Source organism: Plecotus auritus (assembly GCF_963455305.1).
Source record: "Plecotus auritus genome assembly, chromosome: 5".
NCBI lineage: Eukaryota > Metazoa > Chordata > Mammalia > Chiroptera > Vespertilionidae > Plecotus > Plecotus auritus.
This window is the reverse complement of record NC_137776.1, coordinates 16038019-16056000: the sequence shown is the minus strand read 5'-3', so window position 1 is coordinate 16056000 and position 17982 is coordinate 16038019. Positions and strand designations below refer to the sequence as shown.

Below are 17982 nucleotides of genomic sequence, written 5' to 3'. Positions count from 1 at the left end.
AATGATGAGGGAGAATCATTTATCAGCTGCCTCCTGCATGCCCCCCACTGAGCACTGAGCACTGAGCCTGAAACCTGGGCATGTGCCCTGACCAGGAATGGAACCATGACCTCCTGGTTCATAAGTCAATGCTCAACCACTGAACCATGCCGGCCGGGCAAAGGCAGCATCTTTGCCAACAAAAAACACAGAGACTTTTTAGTCTATGTTATCTATTTTGTGATGTGATCCAATGTCTATCGAATATTAAGGAATTATTCTACACAAGCCAGTTCTGCTTAGATGAATTCTCTTTATTTTTCTACCAATCTGTTAAAATTTTGTAAAATATATGTATTAGTTGGGAATGAAGAAGAAACTGAAGATCAGAAAAGGTGTCGATGCAAATCACTTTAACTTTCAGATTTTGTTTAAAGTGCTAAAAATGCAATACATTATCACAAACTGTCATTTCATGCAATTCCTAATCTATAAATATAAATGGATGTCAGTTTAAAGCAATGGGTCTCAACCAGGGGCAATTTTGCCTACAAGGGAACATTTGGCAATATCTAGAGACTCTTTCGGAGTCACAAGGGGGCAGGGACAGGGGATGCTACTGGAATCTAGTGGAAAGAGGGCAGGGATGCTGCTCATTAACCCACAATGTATAAGATAACCCCGCAACAAAATAAGGCCCAAAATGTCAACAGTGCCAAGGGTGAGAAACCTTGGTTTAAGTTATAGAAAAGAATGTTTAATGTCCTGGTTGTTTTCTTGAAATCTGAAAGTAAAGGAAATATTCTGTCCATAATTCCTTAGTGATATTTTGTTGTTGTACTAATCAGTATCTTCCCATTTCCTTAGAAAAAGTAATCTAGAACACTAAGTAAAATCAATAGTTAGAGTTCACTCGCCCCTAATATGGGGAAACAGTATTTTTAAGCATATTATTCAAATAGGGTATGAGACAGAAATGCAGGAAATACATTACAGATCACCAAATTCGTAGGGTTTTTCCCCTCTCATTCATATTACTACTGTTGGTGAAAATTTACAAGTTTAAGCAAACCCTACTCTTAAGCATACATTGCTAATCTTATTAGCAAATATGTAACACACATATTGTTTGATTTTTTTTTTTTAAAAGAGAACAAGCTTACGGAAACATCCTGGTCATGTTAGGTAAGGCCCAGTATTTAGCAGGCACCGAGTCCTTTAATTTATGTGGTTATGTACTCAAAAAAACAATTGCATTTTTAGAATAATTGAAGTTTACATTGGTCATCCGAAAGCCAATAACCTAGTATTAAGTTTATGTATTATCAATAATAAATCAATGCCTAATTTTCTCACAGTGAAAGAATTTACAAGGAAAAAAAAACACAAAACTTGGGGTTTCATTTGATGGTCAAGATGCGCCCCCTACCGAACAGAAGGGAGAAATAACGTTGATTCAGTTTAAATTCACAGGACTCTCAAACTGCTTTTTACACGCGCATTTCTTTCTAGCTCATCTCTTTCTCCCCATGTACAACTGTACATTTCTTTCTAGCTCATCCGAAGAGCTGAGCGTAAACTCTAGATTGTATTTGGCACAAGAAGAAGGTGCGGATGAAACGTGCGCTACACATTTGAGAGGCTCCACTGTTCTGAAAGACAACCCGGAAAATCTCCCAACGATATTCGCAGGACGAAATGACAACTACCACTTACTCTTAACATTAACAACTGAGCTTGACTTAACACGGAATTTGTTCCTATCTCGTCTCTTTGCTTTGATAATACGTGATTCTGTATCATGGAGAGCAGTCATCTTTTCAGACAGTGGTCACAATCGATCATACAAGTTTAAGTTCTCAAAAGTGACAGCAAATGGCCAGCAGACAAAACATAATTTGGATTCATTCAATGGGGACGGAGAAGACTACGCGTAAGGTAAGTTCCTTCACTCCCGGCCTCGCCCTCCTGACCCAGAACCCCATTGCTCCTTACACCCCGCTACTTCGCAGATGCCAAGATGATGCAGGTCTGACTGTGCCCGGCCCAGGACATCACTCACCTAAAGCATGTATCTTCGCAGCTCCGCTAAATGCGTGCGTGTGTGTGTGTGTGTGTGTGTGTGTGTGTGTGTGTGAGAGAGAGAGAGAGAGAGAGAGAGAGAGAGAGAGAGAGAGAGAGAGAGAGAGAGAGAGAGCGCGCCCCTGGGTCTCGCTCGGGGTCTCCCCGAGTCCAGCCGGAGGCTCGGGGAAGCAGGTGCTGCGGGTCCCTGGCTCTTACCTGGGCTCCAGCGAGGAGACCACCGCCGAGCAGCAGGCACCCCAAGAGGTGGCGCGACGCCCCGGGTCCGGCCATGCCCGGACCAGCCAAGCCAGACGCGGACCGCTCTGCCCGGAGCCCGGGGAAAGCAACTTGGCGGGCGCGGGTCAAACTCGTGGCCGGGAGCGCAGCGCGGCTGGGGTGGCCGGCCCGGGGCCACCTGCCAGGGACGCCCGGGCCGGGCTGCTATTCCCGCGTCTCGGGTCCGGGTCCTGCCGCGCGGCGGCTCGCAACTCCGTCTGGTCTTCCCGGGAGAGCGAATCGCGTCCCCCGCCTACACTCTCGCCCCAGGTGGAGAGGGGCGGCCCCAGGTGGGCAGGGGCGGCCTCCGCGCCCCCTGCTGGAGCGGCGGGGAGGCGTTCGCGCTCCTCCCAGTCACTGCGTCCCGCAGCCCAGAGCACCCTAGGGCGAGGGATGCAGAGCCCAGCTGCCACCTGCAGCTCGCACCATCTCTGTTATCCTCCACTCTGTCCTGGTCCCAACGCCCCGTCCCTAGGGGCGCCCTTAGGCCCCTCCCTGGGGAGTGGTCCCCAAGTTCCCTACTGTCTAGACGTGCGCTGATCACCAGCCTCCGGAGGCTAGTTCAAGGTTTCCAAGGTCACTCTGTGTTCAACAGTCAATACAGCCCTCTAAAGTTCTCTGATTGCTTTTCTCCTAACTAATAATACTGTGTGTGTGAGCGAGTGTGTGAGTGTGTGTGTGTGTGTGTGTGTGTGTGTGTGTGCTAATAATACTGTGTGTGTGAGCGAGTGTGTGAGTGTGTGTGTGTGTGTGTGTGTGTGTGTCAGAGATATAGAGATAGATTCTACTCCACTAGAAATCTGAGTCAAAATTCTTAGTATTGTTTTGTGAGTTTTGGATCCAGGCATTAAAGAAAAACAACCAATATTCTTTAACAGTTTTTTTGTGTAAACACCTTCGTTTGGGGCAATGTCTGTTCCTCTTTTTCTTGGAGGCATAATCACCAAGATGCCAGAGACCTTGCTTTACAGACATTTGAGTTGAAGAACACTGGGTCTCCAGGACCTGATAGAAGTAGGAAGGAATGATTCCCATAGGTGAAGCACAGTAGTTCCCTAATCTCCTCTTGACAATGAGGATCTGAGATCTGTCACCGCGGGCTTTCATTGGTGTGTCAAAGTGCAAACGGGGTTTGCTTTTAAAACGTCTATATTATTCATGGCTGGCTAGCTCTAAGACACTAGAAAGGGGTGGCTTTTGCTTCTATTTCTACATGTCTGAAAATGCCCATGCCTATCTCTATTTTAACAGCATTCTTTGCATTATGTCATATGCTTTTTGAAAGTAGCAAGATCTAAATTATACAGCATACACTCATAGGCACACACCTGCAAAATTAGTAAGTAAAGTTCACTTTCCACTTATTCTACCAAAGATTTAAGGTTTTGTGGTGTGTGTGTGTGTGTGTGTGTGTGTGCGCGCGCGCGCGCTCTTCTTCAAAATAGAGCTCTCTGTAGGTCCTCTCCTAGCCAGCCAAGGCCAATCCTGAAGACTGGCTTTCTTGGGAATGTGCAGGGTTTGAGCAACCCAGGCCTGCTGAATTGACCCTTTCCTGCACACATGCTAATGACCAGACTTGCCGGTAAACTCGCTAATGGTATTTACTAGGGTTGGAAAGATAATGGAGAGTCCATATCTGTAAAGTGTTGTTATGAGGATGTATCTTGACTATGTACATTGTCCATTGTAAATAAGAAGAATTTTCAGATGTATGTGTTATGGTTTGCTACAAAATGAGGGCTGGTCATGCAAACAGTCCATCAGTAGGGTATGAGGAAGCATTGTTCCATAACCAAAATTACTCCCTTAGTCTGAACAATGTATCTGCAGGCATTGCTTAGAAAGAAACTTGTCTATTAAATCTAAAACCAAAGCTCATCCTACAGCACGAGAATAGGGCCATGTTAGGAAGCTGTGCTGAGTGGTCTCTTTTCTTCCTCAAGAAAAGATGGCTTGTGCAGCCAGTATGGCTCAGCAGTTGAGCATCGACTCAGAAACCAAGAGGCTACCAGTTCGATTCCTGGTCAGGGCTCCATCCCCAGAGGCGGGTGTGCAGGAGGCAGCCAATTGATGATGTTTCTCTCTCATTGATGTTTCTATCTCTCTATCCCTCTCTCTTCCTCTCTCTATAAAAAGAAAAAAATCAATAAAAACATATTTAAAAAGAAAAGATGGCTTTATCTGTGCCTGGTGTTTGCCTGATCTTTGAATCATCAGTCAAATTTAGTGCTGGTCAAGAGCTAGAATTCAAGAGTTTAATTTGTTAATTAAAGGACATTGGTCTATCAGACAACTCTACTTTGCCTTCAGACTCAAATTGTTCTAGGCATGTATCAAATGGCCCAAAATCAAAATAGCAATAAATTAATTAGTAATATAACAACTTTGGGGAAGAGAGAAGTCCCTTTAAATATTTTTAACGAGACAGTCTGATTACATTTTCCAACCATATCCATATACCCCACATATAAACTCTAAAATGACTCTCTAAATAATGATAGAATGTCCCTAAGGAATTTTTTCATTCTGAACACAAGTGTGTGGTTATCTTTCTTCTCCCCCTTTACAGGTTATCATCTAAGAACACCCCTTTAACTCATTCAGTAAAGCATAATGGTAATTGGAAATGGGTGGAGTACTGATCATGGCTTCTACAAACAATAAACACAGCCAACCAGCAATTACTATAAACCCACAGTGAGCTTGTCGGTCTAATTTTTTTAATATATTTTTTATTGATTTTGTACAGAGAGGAAGGGAGAGGGATAGAGAGCTAGAAACATCGATGAGAGAGAAACATCCATCAGCTGCCTCCTGCACACCTCCCACTGGGGATGTGCCCGCAACCAATGTACATGCCCTTGACCGGAATCGAACCCAGGACCCTTCAGTCCGCAGGCCGACGCTCTATCCACTGAGCCAAACCGGTTTTGGCAATGTTGGTCTAATTTTTGCATGAGACCTGTGTTTGACTGATAAGGACATTCTGGCATCAGAACCTTAAAGAGAAAACCAAGGAGGGCTAAGTGTGACTCTATATTGAAAATTAAGAAACATCACTGTTTCATTTAGGATCATGAAAATGTATCTGTTCTAGGACTTAGAATACTTCATTCTGAGAGAAAAAGAAACTAAATTTTTTTTTTACTAAATGTCTAGGGTAGTAAATTCAGTTTTTTCCCATGATTTCTGTGGCTTGAGGAATATTAAGAATCAAAAAGCCAAAAAAAGTAATTTTTTATTGTTTGATTTTATTTTTAGTCTGATGAATCACATGCATTATTATTAATTATTGGATAATAAACATTTACTTTCAATAAATATCTTCTGCTATGTGGTATTTGAAGAACAACTATATAAGTATCCTCTCAAAGACAGAGCTAAAAACAATTTGTTCATCTTTTAGACAAATATTTATCGAACACTTACTATGTGCCAGAAGCCTTTCTAGGTTGTAGCTATATAGTAATAAGTATAAATCTCCCTTCAAGGATCTTAATATTTTGCTCATTGCTGGTTTGCAATGAAATATCAATGTCTGGTACACTATATTAGAGGGAATGAAAGGGTCATGACTTCCCCTCCTGGGTCACATACAGCTTAGACTTGAAGGGAAGGTGCTAATCCAGAGTCCACACAATGACAAAATCCTGCAAGCTAACATGAGCTAAATTCCTTTTATAGGTTAGAAATTAAAAGATGCATTTAAGCCCTGACCCGTTTGGCTCAGTGGATAGAGCGTCGGCCTGCAGACTGAAGGGTCCCAGGTTTGATTTCCGTCAGGGGCATGTACCTTGGTTGCAGGCACATCTCCAGTAGGGGGTGTGCAGGAGGCAGCTGATCGATGTTTCTCTCTCATTGATGTTTCTAACTCTCTATCCCTCTCCCTTCCTCTCTGTAAAAAATCAATAAAATATATATTTTTTAAAAGATGCATTTAATTATCAGTCCTCCAGTGCTTCTGTTCTATTTTGGCATTTATGAGAGTTAATAAACTTCCCAGGTTTCTGCATACATAACTGGCAGTAATCTACAATTGATTGAATTAATTAAGTAAAACAATTGTCAAGAGCTAAAAATAATAAGAAAGAATTTTAATGAAACAGTGCATAATGCTGTAGAGCTGTGCCAAGGAGTGCAGGCAATCGATTTGAAGATTTTCCCCCTAATAAAGTATGTGTGTGCGTGTGTACTCAAACACACTTGCGTTTAATGTATTATTCTGTAAAGTGTGGCATATACCTAATGTTCAAAGCAATGGAAAATAAATTATTAGAAATTTAGTCTTTTCAATACCTTGAATGTATAATACTATTTAATGCTTAAATTCAGAGATAATGACAGCATCTTCACATTCTAAACACCCTATGATTATTAATCAGAGTATCTTGATTGTTAGAAGGGGGAAAAGATGTTATGCTAAAGTTACTTGAAATTCAACATATTCATGCAATCTATAATAATAAAAGTGTAATATGCTAATTAGACCAGACAGCTGAACAACCTTCTGGACATCCTTCCGGACGAAACTGCTGCAGGAGGGGCTGAGGCAGAAGTGGTTAGGGGTGATCAGGTAGGCAGGCGAGCAGTTAGGAGCATCAGCCAGGCAGGCAGAGTGGTTAGGGGTGATCAGTCAGGCAGGCTAGTGGTTAGGGGCAATGAGGCAGGCAGGCAGTGTGGTTAGGGGCGACCAGGCAGGCAGGCAGGTGAGCAGTTAGGAGCCAGTGGTCCCAGATTGTGAGAGGTATGTCCGACTGCCAGTTTAGGCTCAATCCCACAGGGATCCCTGCAGGATCGGCAGTCAGACATCCCCTGAGGGGTCCCGGATAGCGAGAGGGTGCAGGCTGGGCTGAGGGACCCCCCCTCCCCATGCACAAATTCGTGCACTGGGTCTCTAATGTTTAAATAATATTTCATTGCTTTCTTATGTATGTTCTATGAGTCTTGGTCTATAGGATATTTGCTACTTTCATCCATGAGTGCTTACTGGGTACCAGACCCTAGGTTGATATTTTCTCCCATGGCGTAGGTGCCAGCTAAAAGCTGTGCTTGAAGATGCTAGGGGTAGAATTATAACCAAACACCAGGAAAACAGAGTTCAGGGTTATGGGCCGTGCTCTGTTATGTCTCATATCCTAATAGTTTGGACATGGTCTTTAACAGTTTTCTTTCTAAAGTTGTGTTTATTTCACCACCTCTACTTTGCCTTATAATATTATTCTTATCGCAATGTGTATTCCAGAGCAATTCCTATTACAGGGTATTTCAAACAACACAAACATTTTTTGTAGTGAAAGTCTATTTAGAAAGTTACAGAGGTAGGAGAAGTGAGTGGTGAAAGAAGTGAGCCGCTGGGCTTCATGTGATCAGGAGACAATTTAGAGAGGTAAAGGAAGGGCCCTTGGAGCTTAGGAGAGACGAGAAGATCCAAGCAGGCATGCTCTAGAGGAGGAGTGAGCACTGCTCAAATTACACAATTTTTAAAGATGCATTTTATGCAAAGATAGAGAATTTCAGAAGTCACAATATCTATGTTCCAACACAGAGTCGGTAAATAAATACGGAGGAAGAATCTATATATATAAAAGCCAAGCAACCAGAACGACCAGCAGCTATGACGCACACTGCGGTGGCCAACCAGTCCGATCGGGGCCCTGATTGCCCCCTGCCCCCCCCCCCCGCAACCTCCTGTGACCCCTCCTCCCCACTGGCCCGGCCCCCATCAGCCCCCACCCATGCACAAATTCCTGCACCAGGCCTCTAGTAGGGAGATAAATACAGGTTATCCCAAGTCTTAATGCAATGGGACTCACAGGTGAGCACAACAGAAGAGAGATCTCATGGCAGTATTGAAGGAGAGCATGTAATGTCACCCAAGGCAGGATCTTCCTGAAATAATGGGTGGAATTATAGCTTCAATTGTGTTGGGACCAATGTAATTAGAGGATTATCTTAAGCTGTTGCAAATTCATTCATGACTCCATTTGGACTGACTTTGAGAGAGCCCTGCACCCAAAAAGCCGGGTTCTGTCACCTGCCAGGATGATCTGTCATCCTGAAAAGTTATTCAACCCTTGAGAACCAGTTTCCTGCTCTTTGTAAAACGAAGGAGTGAAGAGGGTTACCTATATTGGAGGATTGTTGCAATGATGTAATCAGTGGTTGGGACATGTGTGGTCACTGCCCTTCAGAGAATAACCAATAAAAAGATTACAATATTGAAACGTCCTGTAGGTATCCTATATAATAAAAGGGTAATATGCAAATTGACTGTAATGGCAGAACATCCAGAATGACTGGTTGCTATGATGCGCACTGACCACCAGGAGGCAGATGCCCAATGCAGGAGCTGCTCCCTGGTGGTCAGTGTGCTTCCACAGGGGGAGCACTGTTCAGCCACAAGCTGGGCTAAGGGCTGTGAGCACAGCAGCGGTGGCAGGAGCCTCTCTCACCTCCGTGGCAGTGCTAACCTGTCAGTCAGACATCCCCCAAGGGCTTCCGGGCTGCCAGGCGGATGTCTGACTGCCAGCTTAGGCCTGATCCCCAGGGGAGTGGGCCTAAGCTTGCAGGGGGACATCCCCTGCAGGGTCCCAGACTGCAAGAGGGCGCAGGCTGGGCTGAGGGACCCACCCTGAGTGCACGAATTTTCATGCACCCGGCCTCTAGTCTATAATAATAAAGCATAATATGCTAATTAGACCACACAACCAGACGACCTTCCAGACGAAGCTGGGGTTTCGAGGGCTGAGCCCCTTGCACAAATATTGTGCATTGGGCCTCTAATAGCAGAATAATAGAATAAAGAAGCAAAATCACCCTCAAGTTATTTTGCCTTGGTCATTCACATTATGAAAAGTGATCATCACTTTGCAAGTGATAATTGCAAAGAACAGAGCCACACTTTCAAAGAGGAAAGGGTAAATTCTAGTTTAACTAAGTGGCTCTTCATTTCTGAAGCCCCAGGAATTTTTTTTTTTTTTTTTAAGGAATCAAAGCAGCAAATGAGGAGCTTCAGCAATTGGGAAGGTGGGGACAAAGAGTAGAGTATGCTGGAGACTTTGAGGAGGGTGTGCCATTTGTGAGTACAGTGTTATGGCAGGAACTACCTGTTGGAGTGTTGTGATAAGATGTGATGTGATGTGATATGGATACCGAAATATGAAGTTGATAAAACAGGACTGTTTACTTAGGATTTAGCACTACCATGTTCTAGCTGTATAATCTAAATACCCCAGAATCTCGCTGGAACTTATCTGAAAAATAAAAATATATATTCTTGCTATCTCAGAGAATGTGTTTTGGAAAATAAAATTTGATACTGCATATAAAACTGTTTTTATAATAATGTAAAGTGCTATCACTGCAAACACAAGTTTATAGGGTGTTCATGATGATAACAGTGCAAATAACAATTCAGATCTCAAAAACAGAGAGCATTTAGTCAAATTGCTGTTTTTCTGTATATGAAAGTTCACGAATTGAAAAGTTACCTGGTAAAAAAAAGAAACTTTTAAAAGAGAACATAAGACTACAAATTGCCATTTAAAAATAAAATTCTGCCAATTATTAATACATTCTTATATGGAGAATATAAATTCCTGAGATTTTGTACCTTACCTGTTATGGGATGAAAGCTTGTGCCCCCCTGCTGCCTCCCCGCCCCCCCCCCCAAAAAAAAAAAATTCACATGTTAAAGGCCTAACACCAGTGTAATGTTATTTGGAGGTAAAGCCTTTGATAGATGATTAGGTCATGAGGATGGAGCGCCCCCACTCCCTCAATGACTCAATGATGATGGGATTAGTCCTTAGAAGGAGAGACACAAGAGCTTCCCCCCCCCCCTCTCTCTCTCTCTCTCTCTCTCTCTCTCTCTCTCTCTCTCTCTCTCTCTCTCTCTCATGACAATACAGCAAGGTGCCATCTGCAGACCAGGAAGACGACCTTCACCAGGACCCAGATGCTGATACCTTGATCTCAGACTTCCCAGCCTCCAGAACTGTGAGAAATTAATGTCTTTCCTGTAAGCCATCCCTTCTATATTTTGTTATAGTGGCCTGAACTAAGACATTACCCAAATACATTATGCTAATTAGCAGGTTCTTTGTCTTTGTGTCTGTCTCTGTATCTCTTCATCTGTATTAACTTATTTATGCTTCACAATTCAATAATGCATTGCTATAGAGTCCAAATGTATATGAAATATAGAAGCAATTATATGGCTGTACTGTATCTGTCAATACCATTATCTGCAGCCATTTGATCACAACACAATGTGAGATATATCTATACATAGCAGTGCGAGTTATGGGAGCATGACTCATCAGAGCTTCAACTAAGATGTTCAGAAGATGAAGATGACCAACATAGTCTATATCTGACCTTCCCTGGCATAAGGTAATCGGACACCTTCTTGTGCCAGATACATGGAATAAATTGAAGATTTGATGATTCTAATGTTTTCTCAGACTTGCTATATCTGAAGATACTTGGGAAAATCGAGAGTGGGGAACCGTAATCCAGCTGCTTAAAATGATTACTCACAGAATACGGTGAAGATTAATGCCCAGAAGTATTCATCTGGGTCAGGGAAGGGTAAGCAGTTCTTCATATGAGTTTAAGGTGGGTAGAGCTACTTTGTTTAAAGAAGTTTTTCCTCAGCTTAGCTCTGTTGACCTAGTAGTTATTAATTAGGGCGGTAAGTTATCTGTCAAACTTGTTTGTTGTTTTTTAATTTTTGTCTAGGTCTTCATGGGTCTTTTAATACCAAGTTAGGAGAAGCCACATAAAAGATTCCATTTCAAACCCAGATCCCTGCCGATAAATTTGACTTAGGAGACTGATTGGAATATTGTGGTTAAAATTAAGAGAATGAGCCACTAGCAGGAAGACTTCAGCCAATGAGAGAATTGCAACGTTTCCTTGATCGCTCAGACCCTCTCGTCCTCATCATGCTTCCCCCGAGATGGCCAGAGCTTTATGAGACAAAGCCTGCGAGTGGAAATGCTGGGTCAAAGCATAAGAACATTTTTCGAGTTTCTATTTATGTGCATCAATTGCCAAAACAGGTGTGTTTGATTTGCAATCTACCCATAAAATTGATGTAACAATTTTTCAAGTATTGAGAGGAAAATTATATCTCATTATTTTAATTTGCATGTCTTTAAATGTTAGTAAGGAAACTTTTTATGTATTTATTAACCATTTTACTGCTTGTTTTTTAAATGGCCTGTTCATCTCCTTTTCTCAATAGGCCATTTTTAAAAATAACCATAGCATAAGTACAATTAAATGAAAGGCCGTTTCTTGGAACAGATTGCTTCCCTGTATTTTTTAAAAGAAGGGTACTAAACAACAATGTTAACATTATCAGGTAGTGATTTAACTTGGAGAATCACAAATTTCTCTGTTCAATATTTTAAAGCACAAGGCTCTATTTCTGTCCTAAGAAGGGAGTGGTGGATGAGAAGCTAAGAGGCGAAGATGATGGCAACTCCAGAGTCCGGCTCAGGCTGTTGTGCTCCCCGAGCGTGCTCTGGCCAGGGTAATGTGCATCTGTGCACAGGGTCACAACTCTCTGGTGGTACCTCGAGGCATATTTTTGCAAATTGAATTAAAATTTCTCTCCCTGGTTATGCTACTGCCTGTTCTAACTTGTTGCAATTAACAGGACTTCAAGTAGAAGAAATTGGATTTTTAAAATTCATGGAATAGAAAAGTACCTTTTACTTGGACCAACAAGCATATGAAAAAAATCCTTCACATCATCAGTCAACAGAGAAGTTCAAATCAAAACCATACACCCATGAGGATGGCTACCATTAAATAAATAAGTAAGTAAGTAAGTAAGTAAGTAAGTAAATAAATAAATAAATAAATAAATAAATAAAGTCCATGTTGGAGAGGATGTAGAGAAATTGGAACCTTTCTGCTCTGTTGGTGGAATTGTAAAATACTGCAACTATTATGGAAAACAGTATGGAGAGGAGAAACAAAGATGGCAGCATAGATAAACACTTGAACTCCTGACTCGCACAACAATTTCAAAACTACAACTAAAGGCGGAGAAACCAAGATGGCGGCATAGGTAAACACCTAAACTGCTGCCTCACACAACAATTTCAAAACTACAACTAAAAGACAGAACGGACACCATCCAGAACCACAGGAAAGCTGGCTGAGTGAAAATTCTACAACTAGAAGGAAAAAGAAAGGCTCACAGAGAATTGGAGGTACGGCAAAGGGGCTTTGTGCGCGCAGAGAGGAAGGGTGGCTGAGAGCCTGGCTGACTTTCTCTGGCGGAAGGGGGAAGGAAGCCTCCGACCGCACTGAACCCCAGTTCTGACTGCACTGAACCCCAGTTCCGGGCGAACCCCTGGGGACCCACGCTCTTACGGGGGGACTCTGGACTCTCGGGTGGAGACTCGAGCTGGGAAAGGCAGAAGTCTGAAGGCGCACGCGGGCCAGTGCGCACAAAGGCTGCGGAGGTTGCCACAGGCTTTCCCTAGTGGAAGGGAGTCAGAGGATTCTGACTGCACTGAGCCCCAGTTCTGACTGCAGTGAACCCCAGTTCCAGGCGAGCCCCTGGGGACCCATGCTCTTGTGGGGGGAGTCTGGACTCTCGGGCGGAGACTCGGGAGTCGGGGAAGGCGGAGGACTGAAAGTGCGCACGCGCACGCGTGCCAGTGCGCACAAAGGCTGTGGAGGTTGCCACAGGCTTTCCCTAGTGGAAGGGAGTCAGAGGCTCCTGACGGCACTGGGCCCCAGTTCTGACTGCAGTGAACCCCAGTTCCAGGCGAGCCCCTGGGGACCCACGCTCTTGTGGGGGGAGTCTGGACTCTCAGGCGGAGACTCGAGCTGGGGAAGGCGGAGGACTGAAAGCGCACATGCGCGCAAGGGCAAGGCTGACAGGAAGCCAAGACTGAGACTCCACCCCATCCAAGCTGAGCATAGAGCCTATTGCAATTTGGCAAGTCTAATCCTATAAGGCTGTCTCCAGCACCGAACTTCTCCCAGCATAGACACAGCTGATCCTTACAGCCAACTGGCCCGGAGGTCAATTCTTCCCAGTGATACCAACAACAATCAAGACTTAATTACAACAAGGCTGTACACACAGTCCACAAAGGGGTGCACCAAGAGTGTCCACCTCAGGTTAACTGGGGAAGCAGACCCACTGGGCCATATTGGAAACCTAGCACAAATATCTACCTTACCAACTCAGGGAATCAGTGAAAATGCGGGGTCAAAGAATCAGATCACAAACGAAAGAAATGGAGGAAAACAAACGACTGGATATAGAATTCAAAACCACAGTGATAAGACTTTTTAAGAATATCCTAGAAAAAGCCGATAAATATAACGAGACCCTCGAAGATATGAAAAAGGACCAACTAGAAATTAAACATACACTGACTGAAATAAAAAATATTATACAGAGACCCAGAAACAGAATAGAGGAACACAAGAATCAAGTCAAAGAATTGAAATACAAAGAAGCAAAAAACACTCAACCAAAAAAGCAAAAAGCAAAAAAAAAAATCCAAAAAGTTGAAGATAATGTAAGAAGACTCTGGGACAACTTCAAGCGTACCAACATCAGAATTATGGGGGTGCCAGAAGAAGAGAGAGAGCAAGATACTGAAAACCTATTTGAAGAAATAATGACCGAAAACTTCCCCCACCTGGTGAAAGAAATAGACTTACAAGTCCAGGAAGCCCACAGAACCCCAAACAAAAGGAATCCAAAGAGGACCACACCAAGACACATCATAATTAAAATGCCAAGAGCAAAAGACAAAGAGAGAATATTAAAAGCAGCAAGAGAAAAACAGTTAATTACCTACAAGGGAGCACCCATACGACTGTCAGCTGACTTCTCAACAGAAACTATGCAGGCCAGACGGGAGTGGCAAGAAATTTTCAATGTGATGAATAGCAAGAACCTACAACCAAGATTACTCTACCCAGCAAAGCTATCATTCAGAATTAAAGGGCAGATAAAGAGCTTCACAGATAAGAAAAAGCTGAAGGAGTTCATCACCACCAAACCAGTATTATATGAAATGCTGAAAGGTATTCTTAAAGAAGAGGAAGAAGAAAAAAGTAAAGAGAAAAATTATGAACAACAAATACATATCTATCAACAAGCGAACCTAAAAATCAAGTGAATTAAAAACCTGAGGAACAGAATAATCTGGTGAATATAATAGAATCAGGGGCATAGAAAGGGAGTGGACTGATAATTCTCAGGGGGAAAGGGGTATGGGGGGTTCATGAAGAGAATGGACAAAAATCATACACCTATGGATGAGGACAGTGGGGGGGAGGTAAGGGCAGAAGGTGGGGTGGGAAATGGGTGGAGGGGAGCTATGGGGGGGAAAAGGAGAAATAATTGTAATAATCTGAATAAAGATTTATTTAAAATAAAAAATAAAAAAAACTACAACTAAAAGACAAAACAGACATCATCCAGAACCACAGGAAGGCTGGCTGAGTAAAACTTCTACAACTAGAAGGAAAGAAAAAAGCACACTGAGACTCACAGGAGCTGCGGAAGGCAGAGGTACGGAGGCGCGCACGCGGAGAGGGCTGGCAACTGAGTAGGCGGCTGGCTTTCTCTAGCGGGAGGGAGACAAAAGCTCCTGACTGCTCTGAACTCCAGTTCCAGGCGGGACTCTGGGGACCCAGACTCATTCGGGGAGAAACTGGACTGTCTGGCAGCGGGCGGAACTCGAGAGTGGCTTTCTCTCAGAGGCGCTTGCAGCGATTACTGCAGGACACTGAGACCCAGGGGCCTCTTAGGGCAGGGCTGACGGGAAGCCAAGGCTGTTTGCTCCTCCCTGAGACTCTGCCCATCCAAGCTGAGCACAGAGGCTTTTGCATATGAATGGCCTGGTCCTTTGAATTCTAAACTTACCTAACAAACTGCAGCTGAGTCAGAGAGACCCAGAACATCCAAAAGAAGGCCCAAGGCCCCACAGCAGCTTGCATTGCTTCACAGCTGAGCCTCATCTGGGCACCTCCAAAACCCAAACAAAGGAGAGGAATCTGCAGATCTCTCTGTAGCTCCTGCTGGGTGGCCTCAGGCAGAGGCTAAATTAGAACCTCCTTGGAGATCCAAGAGCCAGTGTACCCAGGGGTCAGAGTGGGACCATCCAGATTACAACTCCTCAGATCCATAGGGACACACTCAGGGGGCAGACTCAGTGAGCACCAAAGCCCCACTGAAGCAAGTCTTGTCTCATAAGGGTGTCTCCAGCACAGAAGTTCTCCCAGTGTAGACACAGCTGATCCTCACAGCCAATTGGCCTGGAGGTCAAGTCCTCCCAGTGATACCAACAACAATCAAGGCTTAACTACAACAAGACTGTGCACACAGCCCACAAAGGGGTGCACCAAGAGTGTCCACCTCAGGTAATTGGGGAGGCTGAGCCACTGGGCCCTATAGGACACCTAGCACACAAAGCCACTCTATCAACTCAGGGAAGCAGCCAAAATGCAGAGACAAAGAAACAGGTCACAAATGAAAGAAATAGAGGAAAGCAAACGACTGGATATAGAGTTCAAACCACAGTTATAAGGTTTTTCAAGAACTTTCTAGAAAAGGCCAATAAATTTAGTGAGACCCTCAAGGATATGAAAAAGGACCAACTAGAAATTAAGCATACACTGACTGAAATAAAAAATATTATACAGAGACCCAACAGCAGACTAGAGGACCGCAAGAATCAAGTCAAAGGATTGAAATACAAAGAAGCAAAAAACACCCACCTGGAAAAGCAAAAAGAAAAAAGAATCCAAAAATACGAAGATAGTGTAAGGACAACCTCAAGCGCACCAACATCCAAATTATGGGGGTGCCAGAAGAAGAGAGAGAGCAAGATACTGAAAACCTATTTGAAGAAATAATCACCGAAAACTTCCCCCACCTGGTGAAAGAAATAGACTTACAAGTCCAGGAAGCCCACAGAACCCCAAACAAAAGGAATCCAAAGAGGACCACACCAAGACACATCATAATTAAAATGCCAAGAGCAAAAGACAAAGAGAGAATATTAAAAGCAGCAAGAGAAAAACAGTTATCTACAAGGGAGCACCCATACGATTGTCAGCTGATTTCTCAACAGAAACTATGCAGGCCAGAGGGAGTGGCAAGAAATATTCAAAGTGATGAATAGCAAGAACCTACAACCAAGATTACTCTACCCAGCAAAGCTATCATTCAGAATTGGAGGTCAGATAAAGAGCTTCACAGATAAGAAAAAGCTAAAGGAGTTCATCACCGCCAAACCAGTATTATATGAAACTAGAGGCCCAGTGCATGAAATTCGTGCACGGGGTGGGGGTGTGTGATCCTCATCCCAGCCTGAACCCTCTCCAATCTGGGACCCCTCAAGAGGGGTGGCTGGTGGGCGTGGCTTGTGGGTGTAGCGGAGTGATGGTTAATTTGCATATTACTCTTTTATTAGATAGGATGCTGAAAGGTATTCTTTAAGAAGAAGAGGAAGAAGAAGAAAAAGGTAAAGATAAAAATTATGAACAACAAATACATATCTATCAATAAGTGAATCTAAAAATCAAGTGAATAAAAAATCTTATGAACAGAATAAACTGGTGAATATAATAGAATCAGGGGCATAGAAAGGGAATGGACTGACAATTCTCGGGGGGAAAGAGGTGTGGGAGGTGTGGGAAGAGACTGGACAAAAATCGTACACCTATGGATGAGGACAGGGGTAAGGGCAGAGGGTGGGGTGGGAACCAGGTGGAGGGGAGCTATGGGGGGAAAAAAGAGGAACAATTGTAATAATCTGAACAATAAAGACTAAAAAAAAACCAGTATGGAGTTTTCTCAAAATGTTAAAAAAATGGAACCACCCTATGAACCAGCAATCCCACTTTATTTAACAAATTTCAAAAATGATCTTAAAGACATATTTCCACTCTCATATTCATATCAGCATTGTTCCTAACAACCAAGAGGTAGAAGCAATCCAAATGTCCACTGATGACGAATTTTAAAATGTTGTACATACATACAACGAAGTGTCGTTCACCCTTAAAAAAGGAAGGGAATGTCACAATATGAATGAACCTGGAGGACATTACCTTGAGTACCATAAGCTCATCACAAAAAGACAAATACCTATAATGAAGATTCTACCGTAGTCGCATTCCTGGAAGCAGAAAGTGGGACGGTAGTTACCCGGGGCAGGAGCGAGGGGTGGAAAGAGTTGTTGTTTAATGGGAACAGTTAGTGTTGCAAGATGAGACAGTACTGGAGATGTGAATATATTTAACACTAATGAACTGTACACTTAAAAATGGTTAAGATGAGTAGTTTTATTTTTTTAACCGTAATTTTTTAAAAATTAGGTTTAAAAAACTTCGTTTCATTAAGCATTACTCCAGAAATGTCATAAGCCTCTTCCGACACAAGAGGCTCCTAGGGGAGTAAGGACAGAAAACTAACCGGGTGCTCGGTACCTACGCCTGTGCCTTTTCCTTCGCTGCACGGGAAAGCAGGCAGGCCCGCCTCCCCAATGCCCTTGGGAAGAGGAGCCGCCTCCAGCCCAGTGGCTCTCACTTCGCCATGAGTCCAGGCACCCTAAGATGGGCAGCGGCGCCCACAGCTGCAGGTTGCACCACACTTGGATACACTTT

General features: G+C 43.4%; 1 protein-coding gene across 1 annotated transcript in view; it reads right to left on the bottom strand.

Annotated features, from left to right (window-relative positions):
- The window catches only part of PTH2R (parathyroid hormone 2 receptor), a 47097-nt gene extending 44757 nt beyond the window's left edge, over positions 1-2340 (bottom strand). The window contains exon 1 of the mRNA XM_080668159.1: positions 2260-2340. Coding sequence (XP_080524285.1) covers positions 2260-2334 — 75 coding nt within the window. The 5' untranslated portion in view covers positions 2335-2340. The remainder of the gene's footprint in view (positions 1-2259) is intronic.
- Between the last annotated feature and the right edge of the window lie 15642 nt (positions 2341-17982).